Raw genomic sequence first — 19,149 nt, 5'->3', positions numbered from 1 at the left:
TTGGGCACAGCCCCGGGCCGGTGCCTCAACCCAGAGCCGGCTCCGCTGCTAATGGGAAGGGTCCAGCCCAGCAGGGCCAATGGGGGGTCGGAGGGGCTGTGACCCAGTCCTGCAGGATCCGGCTGTTTCCAGGGGTCAGGCTCAGTGCAGTCAACTGTGTCCAGCCGCAAGCCCCCCCCCCAGGGCCTGTAAGCGACAGCAGGGGCAGGATCTCCAGCCCGGGGCCTGGCACACACGTTCCAACGCACCCCGTCCTTCTGGGCCAGGCATAACCCATCGCCCTCTGGCTCCAACTGAACTGCAGAGAGCTGGGGGCACTTAGCCCCCCTCAGCGCCCAGAGAGCCCTGGGCAACCAGACAGAGAGGCTCTGCAGCCTGCAGCTCCCATTGGGTATAAGGGGGATCCCCCTACCCCCCATCACTGAGCACAATGGGGAACCCCACCGCAACGATACAGAGGGCAGGGCACTGAGCACGCTGGACTCTGGCTGTAAGCGGCTTTGCCCATGGCACCACGCTGGCTCCACGGCAGAGCTGGGCCAGGAGTTCCAGCGTCACTGGTCCCTCGTTCCAGGGCAGGGCAGGGAGGACCCAGAGCCATGGGGCTGCCAAGCCAGGTTCCCAGGAAATGCAGCTGCCAGCAAAGGCACCAGGCAGCATGGGGGTGAGATGCCCCCATGCTGGGATCCCCCGACTCTTCCCTGGCCCAGGAAGCTGCTGGGCTCCAGAGCTCACCCCACACTGGCTGCAGCCAGGCAGCGGTCCCTGGAAGGGCACAAGCCCAGCGGGAGGCAGGCAACCCCCCATGAGCAGCACCTGCCCCACTGCCCCCTGGGGGGAACAGCCAATAGCCATGTGGGGAAGCTCCGCCCTCCCCCCAGCCCATGCCCCTGAGGAAATGAGTTGCAGCCTGCAGAAATGTGTGTGTCTTTGCAGTGCTACAGGACTCGTTGTTTCCCCCCCCCCCCCCACCTCACCCCACGGAGGGCGCTAGGCCAGGCCGCACAGACACCACAGGGGGCAGCAGTGAGGCATGGCCAAGGGCGTCACCCCACCTCCTCCTGGGCTCCAGCACAGCAACACTGAGCAATGATCCCCTGCGAGTCCAGGGACAGGGCAGAGGAGGGAGGGAGGAACAAGCTGATGCCCCCCCCAGGAGGCCTCCTCAAGGGCTGTGGAAGAAGCAACCGCCCAGCGAGTCAGAAAAGAGCCAGACACCAGCTCCAGCAAAATCCTCCAGCGTGTTAGTGCGCCAGGCAGTGCATCAGACAGGACGGGGGTGGGTCACAGTAGAGACGGGGGCAGCCGTGGGATCCCTGCCCTATCGCAGCAGAGACCACTTGATCTGTTCTTTGGCCGACTGCAGCACCTGGAAAGCAGACGGGGGGCGGCTCAGCTGGAGGGGCTGGGGGCAGACTGTCCTTTCCCCTCCCCGCCAGCCTGGCACCATCCCCTCCCCTGCAGAGCTCCCCAGTCCCACTGCTAAAGCCAACCTGCTTCGCCATGGTGACCACAAGCCTCCACAGCTTCGCAGGGGGCATGAGAGCACCCACAGCCCTCTGGGTAAGAGCAGGGGCTGATGAAAAGAGCCAGGGCCCAGAGGCTCCCTGGTCTGGGCATCGCTCCGCAGGGGGAGACGGCCTGTGGTGCCAGCGGACATGGGCCGGCAGGACAAGGTTTGCTAGGCTGGATCCAGCAGGAGAGACTGGCGGGAGAACAGATGGGTCGGGACGGCTCTGGGCACACCCTTCTCTGCCAACGTGGCCCATGTCCACAGGCACTAGCTGTCACCAGGTGAGCAGGATCTGCCCATGCGACCCTGGGAAGCATCGGGACCCCATGAGTTTCAGTTATTGGCTGCTCCCCATGACCGGGCCAGGCCCTTCCTCCCCATGGGGTAGGGGGAGCTGGATTCAGGGTTAAGATCCGTCTGGTGGCTCAGCCCAGCCTGTGCTGCCATCAGCCCCTGACCGGGCACTGGGCCCAACCAGGCTAGGGCTTCGGCCAGTGAGCAGCTGGCCCGTCTGGAGGCAGAGCACCCAGAACAGGAGAGCGCCGGGACAGCCCCACCCTGCTCTAGGGGAGGGCAGCTTTCAAAATGGCACCAACGCCGAGCAGCAGGTTGCATGCACGATGTATCTGAGGGCCTGGCTGCATGGTCACAGCACCCAGCCCAGCAGAAGCTCAGTTACTATAGGGCACCCAGTATTGGTTAGAACCTCACGCGAAGTTAGCACCAGTCTTTGGGTACTTGATGCTGGCTGTGGGCTCCCTGGGGCAGAGGCTGTGCCTGCTGCTGGGTCCCGTGCAGCACAGAGCACGCTGGGGCTGGTTAACAATTGCTGCCTGTGGCAATCCAACCCCATACTTCAGGGCATTAGCTGGGAAGCGGTCAGGAGGGAACACCCACAGACCATGCTGCCCACTAGGGGGTGCTGGAGTAAGCTTAGAAATCAGGCCCCAGCCCCTGAGGGGAGGATCCTGGCTGGTCTGCCCTGGGGGATCCCATGTGCAGCCTGGGCTGGGCCTGACTGGGGGAGGGAGGGGCTGGGGCTGGAGATCGAGAGGCTCTAGGAGGAGATCTGTGGCTGGGGTAGGAAGTCAGAGCCCTGGAGCCGACTGGGGCAGCGATGCCGGCGCGCAGGGAGGATGGGGAGAGGGACGTACCTGAGAGACTGTCTGCTCTGTCAGGGGGACGTCCTCACCCTGCAACAGACACATGCCGTGGAGCAGCACCACCAGCCCGACACCACAGGCGGCACCGCCTCTCCCCCCTCCCCCCTGTGCTGGAAGGGGCACTGCCCTGACCCCCCACCCCATGCTGCAGGGGTGCCCCCTGAACCCAGCTTCCCACTGCTGTAGGGAGCGCCACCCTGACTCTCCTGCAATGCCACAGGGGGCACGGCTCCCACCCTCAAAGCAGGGAACACTGCCCAGCCCCCCACCCCAGTGCTGTAGGGGGTGCGGCTCCTCCTCGCCCCCAATGCAAGGGGCTGGGCAAGGCGGCCAGGCCCTTCCCCGTCGCTCTCAGTGGGAGGTGCTGGGTCGTTCAGGGAGTCCAGCCCAGCTGAGCCCCCAGCCAGGTTAGCAGCCACCAGCCACCCCTGCCCCAGGGGCTGAAAGGCAGGAGCTGGCCCGGAGGAGGGCAGGGAGTAGATTGTGCCCCGATGGCTCATGTGCCCCCCTCACCCATAGGGCAAGGCCATTCCAAGAGCAGCAGGCTCCTGCCCTAGCGCTCCCTCTGGTACCCAGCAGGGGTCAGAATGGGGAGTCGGCATGGCAACAGGCAAAGGCTGTGCTACCGAGGGGGAGGGGCCTACTGGGCCAGGGAGGGCGGAGCTCTTGGAGTTGGGAGGGGCTCTGCTCTTGGGGGGGGGGGGAATGCTGGGTGGGGGGCACTGGCGCTCACTTACCCGCACAGCCACACGGTGCACCACCTGCTGGGGGTCGCTCTCCAGGATCACGCTGGGGGAAGAGCAGTCGGGCCGTTAACCCCACAGCGCCTACCCAGGCGCCCGTGCCAAGGGAGACACCCCTGCCCGCGGGTCTCCCTGCACCCAGACCTGCCAGCCGGGGCAGATCCTGCCCTGCACAGCACAAGGGGCACCACACTGATGACCCAGCCCAGGGTGGGGTCTTTTAGCCAGCCGCGGCCCCAGTGCAATCCACAACCACCCTTAGGGCTTGTGAAAACCCTCATCCCCAGCGACCGGACTGTGAGGCTGGGCCACTCCGAGGAGCCTGGGATGAAGTGGGGGCTGCCCAGGAGCCAGGTGGCCAGAGGAGGGATTGGGGCAGGGGGGAGACAGAGCAGTGGCGAGGGGCTGTGCGGGGAGCTGGGGGCAGGGGGGCAGGCAGAGGGGCAGGGTAGCCAATGGGAGAGGGGTTGGCCGGGCAGCTCCTTCCCAGGGCTGAGCAATGAACACGCCACAACCAGCATGTACGTGTACAACACATGCACCCCCCCAACCAGCTGGAAACACACGTGACGACAGCCAGCCGAAATCCCAGCACACCAGCCACTCACGCATGGGGAAGCGCTGTTCACCACCCCCACCCTAGCCTCCACTGCTGATGCCCGCTGCCCCCACCCATCTGGGCAGGATACCCCAGCACTCAGGCCTAAGACAGGCTGGGGGGAGGGAGGTGCAGCCCTTGGGCCCCATGGGGTGGCAGGAGCCTCATCTTCTGGGAAGGGGTCGCTGATGCTCACCCGCCATCCACGATCTCATCCACGGCCAGGAAGAGCCCCTCCATGTTCTCCAGCAAGGCGCGCTTCTCCACGTTCTTCCTGCCGAGAGACCCACATCCAGTCAGGGGGAGCCCGAGCCCTTTGTGCCAGCCCCACCAGGCCCTGGGCATCAGCGGGAGCCCAAACTGCATGCCATAGGGGAGCTCAGACAGCCATCGGCAGGGGTGCCAGGCCCACCAGCTGGCAGGGGAACTGGAGAGCTTCCTGGCAAGGGGTTGCCTGGCTCAGATGTACCCAGAATGGGGGGGAGGGAGGAGGAGGGTCGGATCTGACCTGGTCACTCCTGCGTGCAGGGTGCGTGCTGGGACCCAGAGAGCTGGCAAGCTATACGGGCTAAGGACCAGCTGGGCGATGGCTCCAGGTGGGCTGGGCTTGGTGATGGCTCCGGGGATGGCTCCTGGGAGCGTGCTGAACGCCTGGCTTCCCGCACCACAGCCCCGGCTGAGGGGGGCACATGTGACCGGACGGTCTGAGGCTGCCCAGACTGACCCTCCAGCCCCCCGCCAGCTGAACTCAAGCAGCAAGAGAGCTCTCCCCACGCCCCGTCCTGCCCTGCCGCGCCTCACCTCAGCATCTGGGTGAGCGAGTCGAAGAGGCAGTTCAACACGGCCACGAGCATCAGCTGGAAGAGGAGAGGCGGGTTAGGGAGACCAGGTCCTGCCCCCGGCACCCCCAGCTGGCACAGCACAGCGCCCTGCCGAGCAGCTCCCCACACAGTGGGCACTGGGTAGGGCCATCAGCTGGCAAGGGCTGCCCTTGGCAGGAGAAATGGGCAGGTGGGGGCCTGGCACTGGCACCATCTCTGCTCTGATGGGGGGCAGAGAGCTCAAGCTGTCCTGCCAGGGGAGGAGGCAGCCTTTACGGGCCTGATTGCCAAAGGGGCCCAGCACCTACAGCTCCCACTGGGAACAAAAGGGGGGTTGGGGGGCGGGAGGATTCCCCATAGCACCCAATGGGGGTGTCTCCATCACTCTCCATGAAGCTGCTGGGCATGGAGCCCTTTTGTAGGCCTGGCATTCGGTGCAGCTCTGACCCCTGGACGCGCTGCCCTGCCCCACCCCGGGCAGGCCCATCACACAGTGTGCCCAAGGCAGGCTCCCTGAGAGGCGGCAGGAGGCTGCCCCCCCCCACATCTCCCCAGCTCTTGGCACACAGCAGCAGTGGCGCACCAGCTTGGAGAGCAATGGGGGTGCAGGTGATGCCCAGAGCCACCCCCAAGCAAGAGCTGGGTTTCTCTAGGCAGGCGCCCGCCTCCAGTTCTGTACCTCCAATCCTCTGCAGACACAGAGCATCCTGCTCCCAGCAGCCAGGCAGGGCCGCTGCACCCCTACTGGCTGGGGTCCCCCCACAGGAGACACTAACTCCTCCCTGGCCCTCCCCAATTGCCCCCCCCCCCGGGCCCTGTCCAGCTGCAGCTGGGAGCACCCGTGCCCAGGGGCCCTGGCAGGGCTACGCACCTCGTTCTCGTGGGAGCTGCCGATGACGTAGAAGTACAGATCAATGCTGCTCTTGTAGACCACGGTCAGCCCCTCCAGGAGGGCGATCTCGCCTGGGGGGACAGGCCCACATGTGAAGGACAGGCCAGCCGGCTCATGGAAAGAGGGGTGGGCTCGCCAGCACCCACCTTCTGGCGAGGGCAGGGAAGGGCAGCCAGCGTCATGGGACGGCCCCAACCTCGGTTTCAGGATGATGGGCGGGCATCCCACGACCACCCTGTGCCAGGGCATCATCGGCAGGGAAGGCCCAGGGGCACCTCCCTGTCGACTCCCCCCAACCTGGCTGCTGACTGAACTGTACCCAAACCGCAGCTCCCGATCCCTACCCCCCACACCCTCTGGGAGCCTGGCAGTGTGCCAGCCTAGCAACGACCAACGGGCATCGTGAGCAGGGCCCTGCCCGAATGGAGGTGCTGCAGCAAGCAGAGCTGCAGGCCCCAGGCAGCGTTGGTGGGCAGAGTCCCAGGTGGGCAACATCCCTTCTCCCCCCACGGTGTCCCCCACCCCCCAGGCCAGGGCACGTACTGTCCGTCCGGTGGGTCTTGTTGAAGATGTTCTTCTCAAAGGCTTTCTGCTCCTTGACGGTGGGATATGTGTCGTCATAGTACTGCAGGAAGAGGGCAGGGGCGTTACTCCTGGCCCTGGCACAGCTCACCTGGCAGTTTTGCGACACCAGGCGGGCCCGGAGACCAGTCCGGTCCAGATGAGCACAGCCTGGGACAGGGAAGGGGACGCCATGCCCTCCCAACACCTTGGGGCTGGATCCTGGGAGCCCACAACACCCACTGCGGCCAGAGAGCAGCAAGCAGCGCAGGACCCGGAGGGGGAGAAGCAGGGCTTGTTTCCATGCACACGTCTTTGAAAATGCAGGGCTGGGGGCAGCAGGTTGGGACTGAGGGGCACTGGCGGGACGGGGAGTTTGCTTTGCCCTGTGTCTGGTTCCAGAGCCACTCTCCTCAATCCCTTCATTTCCCAATCCCATAACTCACTCGCAAACAGGAATCCAAGATCATGGGACGCAGAGCGCAGCAACTGACCCACCCCACGGCGCCCCCAGGACCCACAGTGTGGCATATGGTGCCCCTGGACCCAGAGCCTGGTGTGTCTGACACCCCACTACACACCCCTCTGGGGCACCCTTGGGCACACAGAGTGGCCTGCAAACCTGTCCTCCCCTGGTGCCCCACATCATGTCACACGCGGGCACTCACCTTGGCAAAGAGACGGTCACCATCGTTATCCAGGATGAGGACAGCTTTCACCGTGTACAGGGACGGCTCCTGCAGAGACACAGGCTCAGTCACTGCGCGGAGCCTGCCACGGCCCTGTGCTGCTCCAGGCCACCCTCCCCACCGCAGGGAGCTCAGCCGGCCGGGGCAGCAACGTGGCTGCAGGGCGCCTGGCGGATCAACCGGGGCAGCCACAGCCCAGAACTGTCTGCCCTGGGAGCCCAGAGAACATGACAGGGCATCAGGATTAGGCCCAGATTACCACTGGCCGCATCCACCAGGGGAGGCTGGCGCAAGGCAGAGGTTGCCACCCACAAGCCGGAAGCCCCGCGCCCTATGTGTGTGGGGTGGGGGAAAACTGGCTCGAGGCACTGCCCCGTGGCATGGACCTTGGCACATCTTGGAGGGCCAGCTCCAATCCCGCCCCAGGTCAGCAGGGCTTGAAAATCAACCCCACCGTGACAGCTGCAGGCGTCCGCAGCAGAACAGAAGGGGAAAGAAGGGGCAGTTCTCTAGCCGGCGCCTAGCAGGTGGGATCTCGACACAGAGCTGGGGTTAACTCCACAGCTGGCGCCAGCCATGGACCCTGCCGGGGGGGGAAGAAGCCCCCACCTGGCAGACAGAGACGCTGCCACCCTGGCACCTCTCACCCCTACCCAGGGGTTTGCGGACCAGAGGGGTTGGCCCCAGCTGGTGTCGGGGTCCCTCTCTAACCAGCCCAGCTCCGTCACTGTCGCTCTGGCCCGGCTGCCCCTACCTCCCATGCTTTCTCCGCACCCAGCACATGTGCCCGCTTGCCCCATGGCAGGCAGGGACAAGGCCACCAAAGGGCCCCTCAGAGAGGCAGCAGAATGGGTATGGAATCGGGGTGCAGCTAGACCCCCACCCCGCAGCTCTAGCTGTAATTAGGTCTCACGTTAATACAAATCCCAATGGCCCACGGCACAGCCTAGGCTAATAGGACGGGGTATCCATCTGTCCCCACTCCAGGCCTGACCCCCTCTCTGCTGCCCCTTTCCCAGCATCCTCCAGGGCAGGACCCCTCCATGTGCTGGGGCAGCTCTTCCACTGCCCAGGTGCCAGTGAGGCCTCCCCAGACCCCCACACCAGAGCTGCAGACAGGCCCCATGCCTGGTAACACACAGGCCTGAGCAGCCCCCCAGCCCTGCTTGCTCCCTGCCCTCGGCCAGCAGGGGGCGCCCCGGGCTCAATGCAGCAGTGGACACTGCTCACCAGGGATGCCCGGCGGGCGCTTAGGCGGGGGTATAAATAACTGGTTGCTATCGGGTGTGCCGGTTTCCTGCCACCACCCTCCACGCTGTACGGGACGGCTCTAGCAACCGCGTTTATCGCTCCGCACCCCAGCCAGCTGCTTCCCCCTGGGTCCCTGCAGCATGGAGCAGAGGCAATAGCCGCTCTGACAGCTTCAAAGAGAAGGAAGGAAGTGGGGTCTAGTGGTTAGAGCAGGGGGCTGGGAGCCAGGACTCCTGGGTTCTATTCCTGGCTCTGGGAGGGCAGCAGGGTCTAGTGGTTAGAGCAAGGGATTGGGGGGTCGGGGGGTCAGGACTCCTGAGTTCTGTTCCTGGCTGTGCCCCTGCCTTGCTGCGCAGTGGGGTGTCTGGCTCAGTGTCAGAGATGCAGATTACAGGTGCTGCCTGCACTGGGAACAGAGTAAGTTGATTCACTCCGTGCAGGGAAGACTGGGGGCCGGCATCCCCTCTGCACAAGGAAAGGGGGCAAACGAGGGTCCCCTGCACTAAGAGGCCATGAATGCGGAAGGCACAAAGGAGGGAGCAGTTGGCGGTACAGGGCTGGGGGGGCAATGGGGGCTCTGGGCTCCTCAGGGACAAGCTGGTTCTCACCCAGACTGGTGAGAGACCCCGTCTCCGGCGGGATCCGCCCCGGTCCCAGCCATCGGCAGGGCAGCAGCAGCAACCGCCAGGCACAGGCAAGGAGAGGGCCCCAGCAGGGCTCAGCCTGGCTCCCCCAAAACCCCTGGGAGCCTGCACTGGTCCTGCTGAAACAAGGTCCTGCCCCAGGCTAGCGGCTTTCAGGATCAACGGGTCCCGTCCAGTCTCAGGTTTGTCCCCACTGGGACCCCAGAGTGACAGGCCATGGGGGGAGCTGCCCTTCTGTCTGGCCAACACCACCCCATGGCTCGGCTCTTCAGGGACTCTCTGCTGACACTTGCCCAGCCCCGGCTCACTCCCCAGACGGCTGCCAGGAGGGGGCGACTGGTGCCCACCCCTGGCTTTGGAGGGGGCACAGCCCTTCAACTCGCCTCCTCCCAGCCCACAAGTTACCGGGCCACAGTCCAATACGTGCCAGGGCCCCCCATCACCGGGCTCCCATCTACCCTAGCGAGGCACGACCCTGCCCTGGCGATCCACAGTGGCTCCTCCCCAGTCCCCCTCCACCCCACATGGCCTTCGCCCCGTGCAGACTGGGCTCATCGCAAGGCTGGCGCCAGCCACCATCACCACAGCAGCCGGCCTGTGGAGCCTGGACACGGACGGGTCCCTGCCGGTACAGCACGGCGGCCCTGGCGTATGGACAGACTGGGGGGATCACTCTGATTCCCAGGCGGATTTACACACCGTGCGAGGGGCGTGCGAGATGGGATGCGAGAGGGAGTGGCTCAGCGCCTGGAATGGGGCTCGTGTGCTCACAGCGGCTCATGACGGGCACCAGCAGGGCTTACAGCGGTGGGAAGGATCAGGGGCCACGAGCCGCTACTGCCATCCTCAGAGACTGCCATCCTGACGTCCCTCAACCCCCGGGGGTGGGATCTAAGGGCGTCACCCCATTAGGGGCCCGGCAGCATCTGTGCTTCCAGCCCCACAGTTCGGGTGACCCTTAGCCCCTGGAGGAAAAGAATGGGGCTTTTCACAGATCGAGGCACGGCTCACATGGAGATGGCTCCCTGCACCCCGCCGCTGGACACGAGGGCACCACCGGGCCCCCTGGAAGGCTCCCGCGTCGCCAGCGGTGAAGGGCTGGGAGTCGGCGGCAGCCTGCTGTTGCTGTATCAGGTTAGACCACCCCCACATAGGCCCAGACCCACCGATCGGGGCTGCAGGTGGCGGAAGATGGGTAGGGGCCCTCGGGTGGCAGCAGGATCCTGGGGGACCCCAAGTGAGACAGATGCTAAAAAGCTCTCGAGACAAAGTTCTGTGATGCACTGACCTCCACGTAGCCACAGTCGGAGTGTATGACAGAACTTCACCTCAAACGCTCCGGGTCGGCATCCAGCGCCCTCACCCCGCCTCTGCTGCCTGTGCCCGTCTGTGGGCTGAAATCCACCAGCCTGTGGGTCTGGGGAGCGCAGAGAGGTTCCCTGACGGGCACAGGTGCCTCTCCTGCGGCCAACACTGCCAAGGGGAACCAGCCCCTGGGGGGAGGCTGCTAGAACCCACCCTGCCCTGGAGTCCACGTGGTGCCAATTGCCTGCGACGCCCTCTGCCCTCCATGGAGGCTGCTGGTGCCCAGCACATTCCAGGATTGGGCCCTTGGCTGTTGCAATGCATGGACTGGCCTCCACCGGGCACAGCATGGGACTCCCCCAATTCTGAGCCCCAAGGGCCCCGCTGGCAGCCTGGCACCAGCCCAAGGGACCCCTTCCCATAGCTGGTTGTCTTTGTCTTCCCCTGGGAGGAGGGGGAAAGGACAGGAACTGCCAGGTGGCCAAGTTCCCCAGCTGACTCCCCTGCTCCAGGGAGGGGGCATCCCCAGGCTGAGATGTGGGGAGCCTGGCTTCACAGGACATGACTTCCCCCAGAAGCCACGCACAGCCTCACGCATGGGGAATGGGGCCTGCAGCCTTTTGACTCCAGAGGGGGCCCTGTCAGAAAGCTGGGCTGATCCCCAGCCGGGGCGGTCGGCGCAAACCCTCCCACACACACACCCACCGATGTCCTGCCTGTCACCCTCTGCTCCCACCCCGCTCTCTGAGAAACTCGGCTAGTTCCCAGTGGGATGCAGATATGGGAATGCAAAATGATGCATTCTGGGATATCACAGGAAGGGTCCTGACTTTCCCTGCCAGGGAGGCCTTTGATACTCCCTCCCCCCCACGACTAACAGGGGGGGCCACCCAGCTGCAGTTAACCCAGGGCTCGACAAATTTGTTTTGGAGCTAGGAGCCAGCCCAAAAATTAAGGAGCCAGACCACGTGGGCTCAGTGGCGGGGCGCCCCGGCCGAAGCGCAGCGGCCGCTCTCCCCTCCCGGCCCTGCCCCTTCCCCCCACCACTCTCCCACAATGTGGGCTCAAGTGGCGGGGCGCCCTGGTTGGAGCGTGGCAGACGCAGCGCTCCCCCCTCCCAGCCCTGCCACCTGGGTACAGTGGCGCCCTGGCCGGAGTGCGGGAGGAGAAACACTAGGCGCCAGACTTAAATTTCTAGGCACCATGGCGACCTGGCGCCCGGGGTTTGTCGAGCCCTAAGTTAACCCCTTCATCCCAACAGCTTCCCTGCGAGGAGAGATTCAAAAGACTGGGACTGTTCAGCCTAGAAAAGAGACGACCGGGAGGGGCGGGGGGGAAGACGTGCCAGAGGTGTGTACAGTCAAGAATGGGGTGCAGACAGTGACTAGGGGAGTGTTAGTTACCCCTTCCCATAACACACAAACCGGGCTCACCAGTGAAATTCACAGGCAGCTGGTTTACGACTAACATAAGAACTTCTTCACCCACCGCACAGTCGGGCTGTGGGACTCGCTGCCAGGGGACGTTGTGAAGGCCAACCTATAGCTGGGTCTAAAAGAGAATGAGAGAAAGCCATGGAGGGCAGGCCCATCAATGACTATGTCCATCAATGGACAAGGCCGCAACCCCTTGCTCTGGGCGTCCCTAAACTTCTGACTGCCAGCAGCTGGGAGTGGGTGACAGGGGCTGGATCACGGATAATTGCCCTATTCTGTTCACTCCCTCTGAAGCACCTGGCAGTGGCCACTATCAGGGACAGGAGAGTGGGCTGGAAGGACCACTGGGCTGCGTTGGTACGTTCCTGATTTGTAACAATCACTGGGGAACCGGGGATCCCCGACAGCAGGTGGACAGGGGGAGCAGGGGCCAGGGAGCAGCCTGAGGCCAGTGAAGGGAAAGAACTGGCGCTGGCAGGAGCGAGGTGCCAATAGCTCCCAGCACCCACCTGCCCTGCAGCCTCCCAGAGAGCCGAGCTGCTCCCACCGCACCGTTGTAACCAAGTTCCGGGGGGGTGGGGGGAGCCCACAAGCTGCCCAGCCCCGGCATAGAGCTGGTCCCAGCTGACAGCCAGGAACAGAGCCCCTGGACGCTCTTCCCAATCCCACCCCCAAAAGCCTAAACAGTTTCCCGTGTCCCAGCCACAACCCCACCGACAGAAGGGCTGCAGCCGGCTGGGCCCTCAGGAGATCGAGAAACTGGGGCTGAAGCTGCCAGGAGTGAGCAGGGCAACGGGGACACCCGACGGGGTCTGAGTGGTGGGTGCTCAACCTAAGCGCCCGATTAGGCACCTGCTGCTGCCCCTTGAGCGTCACCGCAAGTGGCCAGAGGGTCTGGAATCAGGCCAAACAAGCTCTTTAGGGCTTTTCAACATGGGGAATTAATCTAGATTAACTCCGTGTGTGGATGCTCTCACTCCGCTATAAGAGCCTTAGTCTGAATTATCTTAATCCACTTCCAAAGTGAATTAAAGGTTAAAGTAATATGAAACCATTAACTGAAACATGGAGTTAATCTAGACTAGATCATCTACTTTACATTCACATCCTGCTTTAGTCTGGATTAACTCTGACGTGTACCCCAGCCTCGAACTGCATCCCGCATTGGTGCGACTGCCCAGCGAGCCCCCTCCAAGTTGGCAGCTCAGTCGTGTTCCTCCGGGGGTGGCTGGAGGGACAGCCCTAGAGATCTATGTGCCCCTCAATAAACTGCCTCCCACATATGCCTCACCCTCACCTGGACAAACCCTCTCTGGAGATGACAAAGGAGACCAGTCTCCGTTTGCTCCTTGACCAACTGCGGGGGTGGGTGGTACATGATACAAAGGAACCAGCTTGAGAAACTACAAGCCTATTTTGCATCCAGCTGGTAACTTGCAATAGCTGCTGCCCTGCGTGGGAGCCATGGAGGATTTACACTTCTCTGGAGCCACGCTTGCACCGCAGAGCAAAGCAAATAAATACACATTTTAAATCTATAACGAGCGCTTCCGGGAGGGCAGAGGGCCTGGAGAGTGAGAAGCTGCATCAATTTCTCTCTGGAGGTTTTTCGTTTGAGCCAAGGTCCGCCTCAAGCCATCAACCATTAAAAGGAGACGTTAAGAGTTACGGCACAGTTTACTCTGATCATTTAATTCGGAAGTTTCAATAAATTAGACTCAATCAATTCGAGGAGGTGCTCAGCAGCCCAGCGCAGTATCAGCAGCCGCACCGTAAACCTTTTATGGCTGCCAGGACCCTAACTAGAGGATAGCGCTGGGAAAGAGATGCCAGAAGCCAAGAAATATGGCTGGGGCTTTATTGTTATTATTCTTTGCAGAGGCGATTGGAGAACGTGACTGCAGACAGAGAAGGGGGCAGGGAGCTGCTGGCAGTAGTACAGAAGGGCCTTTTAGACCAGCTGTTGTCAGGCATCAGTAGATCTCCAAGCACTTTACAAAGGAGGACGGCATCATTATTCCCATTTTAGAGACGGGGAAACAGAGGCCCCGGGTGGGGATGTGAATTGCCCGAGATAACCCAGCAGCAGGCCAGCGGCAGAGCCAGGAATGGAACCCAGGAGCTCAGTGCTGTATCCCCGCACAGGAATGGAGGGAAACATGCCACCAGTGGCAGGGCTTCCCGGCTCACCCCGCTGGCTATTCGGACTGGAAGAAATCGTACACACAAAACAAAACGACTTCAACCTTTTCAGAAACAATCGCCGCCGTATGGCTCAGCTCGGCTCGGCTGCAGAATACAACAAGAGCCTAACGGCCGGGATTTTTCTATCACCAAGAAAAGATAGGCTTCTACCCATGGCTGTCAGAACAGCAGCTGGCCCAGACAGACGAAGCCACCGGAGGATTTTATTCCCCTAGATTGATTCCCCCCACTCAGCTATCATTCCCCAGCACACAGCAGATGAGAGAGTCCAGCCCCTTTCACCCTGGGCACCCCAGGCCAGAGCGGTCCCGAAGGGTGTAGTGTCCTCTGAACAGGCTCTGACCTAGCCCAGGACTCCTCCGGCCCCTGCACGGCAGGATCTGAGTGCTCCGGCTCGCGACTGATGCCCAGGGAGGCTGAGAAGGGGTATCGCCATTGCACACATGGGAAACGGAGGCAGGGGGCAGAATAAACAATTGGTCTCTGAAGTCCATGTCCAGAGCCCTAGCTATTAGCATGCCCATCCTGTGCTTCAGAGCCGGCTGTAACAACAGCCTGGCCTCCTCTAGAGCCTTCTCCCAACCCCCTAGGATGGATGGACAACGCTTTGGCATAGATTCTACCCCTGGCTCGGGCGCAGTGGGGTGAAGGGGTAGCCCCACCACCAAACTCTAGGGGGAGAAGCAGGGTGGCTCCCAGGCAGGCATGCCAGGCTCTGGTGAGTTAGAACAGCCTGCGGGCTGCTCTCCTTTGTGCAGGGGGCCAGGCGGGAGCCAACCAGAATGAGGGAGACAACGGTGACTTCAGGCTGCCGTTCCCTGCCCACAGCTGGGTTCTGACGCCTGAAACATGCAGCCAAGACTCGGGCCCGTGGTGGCCACACATAGATGCCTTGGCTAGTTGCCAAGTGCCATGAGAACTAGCTGGAGCTGGCCAGGCTTTCAGAGGGGCAAGAACCAGGCCAGGCCAGTCCAAACCTGTTTGGCACCAGGTTGGATGCAACAGTTTGACCAGCCCCGCTGGACCCTCTGAAACCTCCCAGAATCCACCGCTTCTGGGCAGTGTGCCTGGTACCCAGAGTGCACTGCAGCCAAACAGGGCTAGCGTGCGGGAAGCAAACCCACCCCAGGTCTCAGAGCCAGGCAGCGTAGCTAGCAAGGACTGGCTGGTCTTAAACCACGTCTATTGCCCAGCGTAGCCACTGAGGCGAATGCCGCTGGCACCACCACGCAGGCGTCAGGGAAATCAGGGGGGTCAAGGAGCCAACACAGCAGCCTCCACAGCCAAGGCTTGGAGAGAACACCGGGGGCAGGCCGCTGGCCCAAGGGGCCCTCTGCTCTTTCGGGACAGCTGCTTGCATCCCCCAGCCATGCCAGAGGCCCTTCCTGCTTGTTCACTTGATTAAAACCAATCAGCCTCCTTCCCCCCGAGACCAGGCGATCCGCACGCTGGAACACCCTCTGCAAGGGCTGCTCCTGCCCGTGCTCGGACTGCCTCAGCTCTCCAAAGCGTTTCTAGCCCCGGCAGGTGGGAAGATGACAGACACTGAAATCATCCTCAGCCTGTAACCGGAGCTAAGCGGGCAGTCCCTCCCCTGTGCAGGGTCAAAGGGGTTTGTGGGTGCAAGAGATCCTCCACCCCAAGAATTGCAAAGTGTTTTGCTCTGATCCCCTCCTTCCAACACCACATTCACAGACGGAAGAGACCTAGCAGCCCATCTCCCGGGACCAATGCAGGATCCTTCCCTACAGTCAAGGCCCTAAGTATTGGGGTGTGGAGGGGAGCCGAAGACCTGTAGCAAAGAGCCCAGATTTCTGAAGAGGCAAAGGGGAAGCTACACTGCAGCTCCATGTGCTTTCAGGAAAGTGTGTGTAGGTGGCTTTCATTAAATCAGAAACAAAGCCAACCACCCCATTCAGCACAGCAACCCCTGGGTTATTTACTACTCTGGAGTCATTTCACATGACCCCACACTGCTGCATTTCCAGCGTGCTGCGGGGGTTTTCACAAATGGCACAGAAGGGTGGCACATCTGTTGTCTTAGAAAAATCCTTGGAGTCACTTGGGATCAACGGATCAATAACGAGATCCTGGAGAGAACCAGACTACAGTCTATGCAGACTACACTGGACGTTCGCAAGCTTCGCTGGCTGGGACACATGCAGCGCATGCCTCAAGATCATATGCCACAGGCTGGGCTCTATGGGCAATTTAAGAACCGCCCGCGACGCAGAGGAAGGCCAAAGCTCCGATACAGCAACAAGGTCATGCAAGGCCTCAAGAAATTCAGCATTCCCACTGACAACTGGGAAACTCCTGCCCACAATCACTGAGTCTGGAGAAGCTGGGTTAAGACTGCTGCAGTCACCACAGAGAGCCACCACAGAGCCCAGGCTGAGGCCCACAAGCGAGCCAGGAAGCAGATCGTGCTTCAACTTCCATTTGGCGAGTGCACCTGTAGCCACAGTGGGAAGGTTTGCCGCTCGCACATCGGGCTCTTTTCCCATACCACTGTTAAGCACCACTGACGGACCGACTTTGTCACATCTCCTTTCATCTGCCAAGATATTGGACAGCCATGACCGAGGAGTGTCACAGAAGTAATCCGTACTTGAAGTTTGGATGGGAAGGAAGGACTTTTGCCCCCAGGGAGGTGTGGGAGGAGTACGAGATAAACATATTAGTTGGATGTTTCTGCTGAAGTGATCAGCAGTGGAAATACTAATAGCAGCACCGTTTAAACCATCATCATTCGGTGCCAGAGTCAACACAGTGCACCAAATAGGGGCTGGTTTGCCCCTCTCTGAGCTAGCATCCTAGAGCCTCTGCAGACTCAGGCCTTAGTTATGCAGCTTTGGTCACATTTTTTCCAGTTTCTCCCCTAAATGCAAGGTTTTGAGATACTTGTCTAAGGGCGGGCTGTGATGGTGCAGCAGGTTTTTGAGGAGAGGTCCCACCCTGCCCCCCCCAGGCTGTCTTGTGTTATAGAGTAGCCCCTGTGCCCCACATGACAGTCATAGTTGCTATCTCAAGATCCAGCCCCCAGGGTTAATGGCCAGTCCAGACCATATGGGTTACCCCCCGAAGGCTGGAATCTCCCCCACAGACAGAAGGGGAACTCCCACTCATAGCAGGGGGTAATCAGCCCCAGCCCCAGCTCCCCCCCCCCCCCTCAGCGTTACCTAGCACACGCCCTGCTATCCTCACACCAAGGGTGACACAGGGCAGCCCCCATGCCTGGGCACCAGGTCTGAGGCAACCTCTCCCCTGCCAGAGCTTTACACAGCCCAATCTCAGGCTGAAAGGGACCTGCCACCGCCACCAGGTGCATCGCAGGGGAGTACCCAATGGCAGTGCCCATTCTTCCCCCCGCTCCAACAGCAGTGCCCATTCATAGAGTCCAAGGCTGGAAGGGATCATTGTGATCATCTAGTCTGACCTCCTGTGCAAGATGGGCCATAGAACTTCCCCAAATCATTCCTAGGGCAGATCTTCTAGAAAACATCCAGTCTTGATTTAAAAATGATCAGTGATGGAGAATCCACCATGACCCTTGCTAAGTTTTGCCAATGATTAATTACTCTCACTGATAAAAATGTACACCTTACTTCCAGTCTGAATTTGTCTAGCTGCAACTTCCAGCCCTTGGATCGTGTGAGACCTTTCTCTGCTAGACTGAAGAGCCCATTATTAAATATTTGTTCCCCATGTAAGTACTTGTAAACTGCAATCAACTCCCACTGAACCGTCTCTTTCTTAAGCTAAATCGATAGAGCTCTCTAGGTCTAGCACTACAAGGCAGGTTTTCTAATCCTTTAATCATTCTCATGGCTCTTCTCTGAACTTTCTCCCCATTTATCAACATCCTTCTTGAATTGTGGGCACCAGAACTGGACACAGGATTCCAGCAGCGGTCACATCAGTGCCAAATACAGAGGTAAAATACTCAAAATTTCCCTATTCATGTATCCCAGGATCGCATTAGCCGTCGTGGCCACAGCATCACCCTGGGAGCTCACATTCAGCTGATTATCCACCATCACCCAAAAATCTTTGTCAATCACTGCTTCTCAAGATAGAGTCCCACATCCTGTAAGTATGGCCTGCAGTCTTTGTTCCCAGATGTACATGTTTACATTTAGCCATATTAAAAGGCATACTGCTTGCATGCACACAGTTCCCCAAGCGATGCAGATCACTTTGTATTAATGATGTGTCCTCTTCAGTTACCACCCACCAGTCTGTGTGTCCTCAGCAAACTTCATACATGACAATTTTATGTTTTCTTTCAGGACACTGACACAGATGTTAAATAGTGTAGGGCCAAGAACCGACACCGGGCCCCCCGGAAACAGACCCGCTTGATGACGATTCCCCATTTATAGTTACAGGTTGAGATCGATCAGTTAGCCAGTTTTTAATCAATGTAACGTGCGCCATGTTCATTTGATAGAGTTCTACTTTTTTTTAATCAAAATGTCACACGGTATCAAGTCAAACGTCTACAGGCGTGTTCTGTCTGTACAGACCCCTAAATACATCAGCACAATTACCTTTCTCCCCATCCCCCATGGTGGTGCCCATCCCCCCATGGCGGTGCCCATCCTCCCCCCTTCCCCCGATGGCAGAGCCCATCCTCCATGATGGTACCTCAACCACAGTGCCCAACCCCCCACTGGTGGTGCACATCCTCTCCCCATCCCCCTCAACGGCAGCGCCCATCCTCCCCCACAGCGCTGCCCATCCCCCTTCTGGCAGCACCCAACCTCCCTCTCACCCAAAACTGGAACCCATCCCCCCCACTGGCAGCGCCCATCCCCCACTGTCCGACCCCCGCCCCCACGGCTCAGCCCGCTCCCCCCCGCCCGGAGCCCGCTCCTACCAGGATCAGCGCCTCCATCTTGCCCTCAACGATGCCGACGTGGAGCAGGAGCGGCGGAGGCCGCACGACATTGGTTGCCGGACTGCCAATCGCAGCTCCAGGCCGCGCCCCCGCCCCATCCTGACCGTTCATTGGCTAACCCGCCTAATCCCGTCCAGCCAACCAGAAACTCGACTCCAATGAATGGGCGTGGCCCGGAGGGCCCGCCCCTCAGCCTTCGCAGTTAGCGGTCGGTGATTCGAAGGCGCCCCTGTCGGTCCCTCTCTGAGCCCCCTCCGCCTTCCGGGGGAGGAGTCAGCATGGGCGGGCAGGACAGTTCCCATGGCAACCAGTGAAGCGGTGACGTAATCCTTCCCTCCGGTCCTGTGCGGTGGTTGGCGTGATCATATGTCACATGACCGGAAGGAGTCGTTACCGGCTATGTGCGGGTCCGGCCCCCTTGGGAT

General features: G+C 61.0%; 1 protein-coding gene across 1 annotated transcript; it reads right to left on the bottom strand.

Moving 5' to 3' along the window:
- Window positions 1-1,222: 1,222 nt before the first annotated feature.
- Window positions 1,223-18,850, bottom strand: COPZ1 (COPI coat complex subunit zeta 1). The gene is made up of 9 exons (XM_067535039.1): window positions 18,704-18,850; window positions 6,960-7,028; window positions 6,274-6,355; window positions 5,710-5,801; window positions 4,819-4,874; window positions 4,214-4,291; window positions 3,414-3,465; window positions 2,668-2,706; window positions 1,223-1,369 (listed from the first exon to the last, which is right to left on the bottom strand). Exons 1-9 carry the CDS (start codon window positions 18,833-18,835, stop codon window positions 1,322-1,324), a joined length of 648 nt encoding a protein of 215 aa, XP_067391140.1. The 5' UTR covers window positions 18,836-18,850; the 3' UTR covers window positions 1,223-1,321.
- Between the last annotated feature and the right edge of the window lie 299 nt (window positions 18,851-19,149).

This window comes from Emydura macquarii, unplaced genomic scaffold, assembly GCF_026122565.2.
Source record: "Emydura macquarii macquarii isolate MOO-44397 ecotype Brisbane River unplaced genomic scaffold, CSIRO-AGI_Emac_v2 contig_3472, whole genome shotgun sequence".
NCBI lineage: Eukaryota > Metazoa > Chordata > Testudines > Chelidae > Emydura > Emydura macquarii.
Note: the sequence above shows the minus strand (reverse complement) of the source record. Positions and strands in the feature narration are given on the sequence as shown.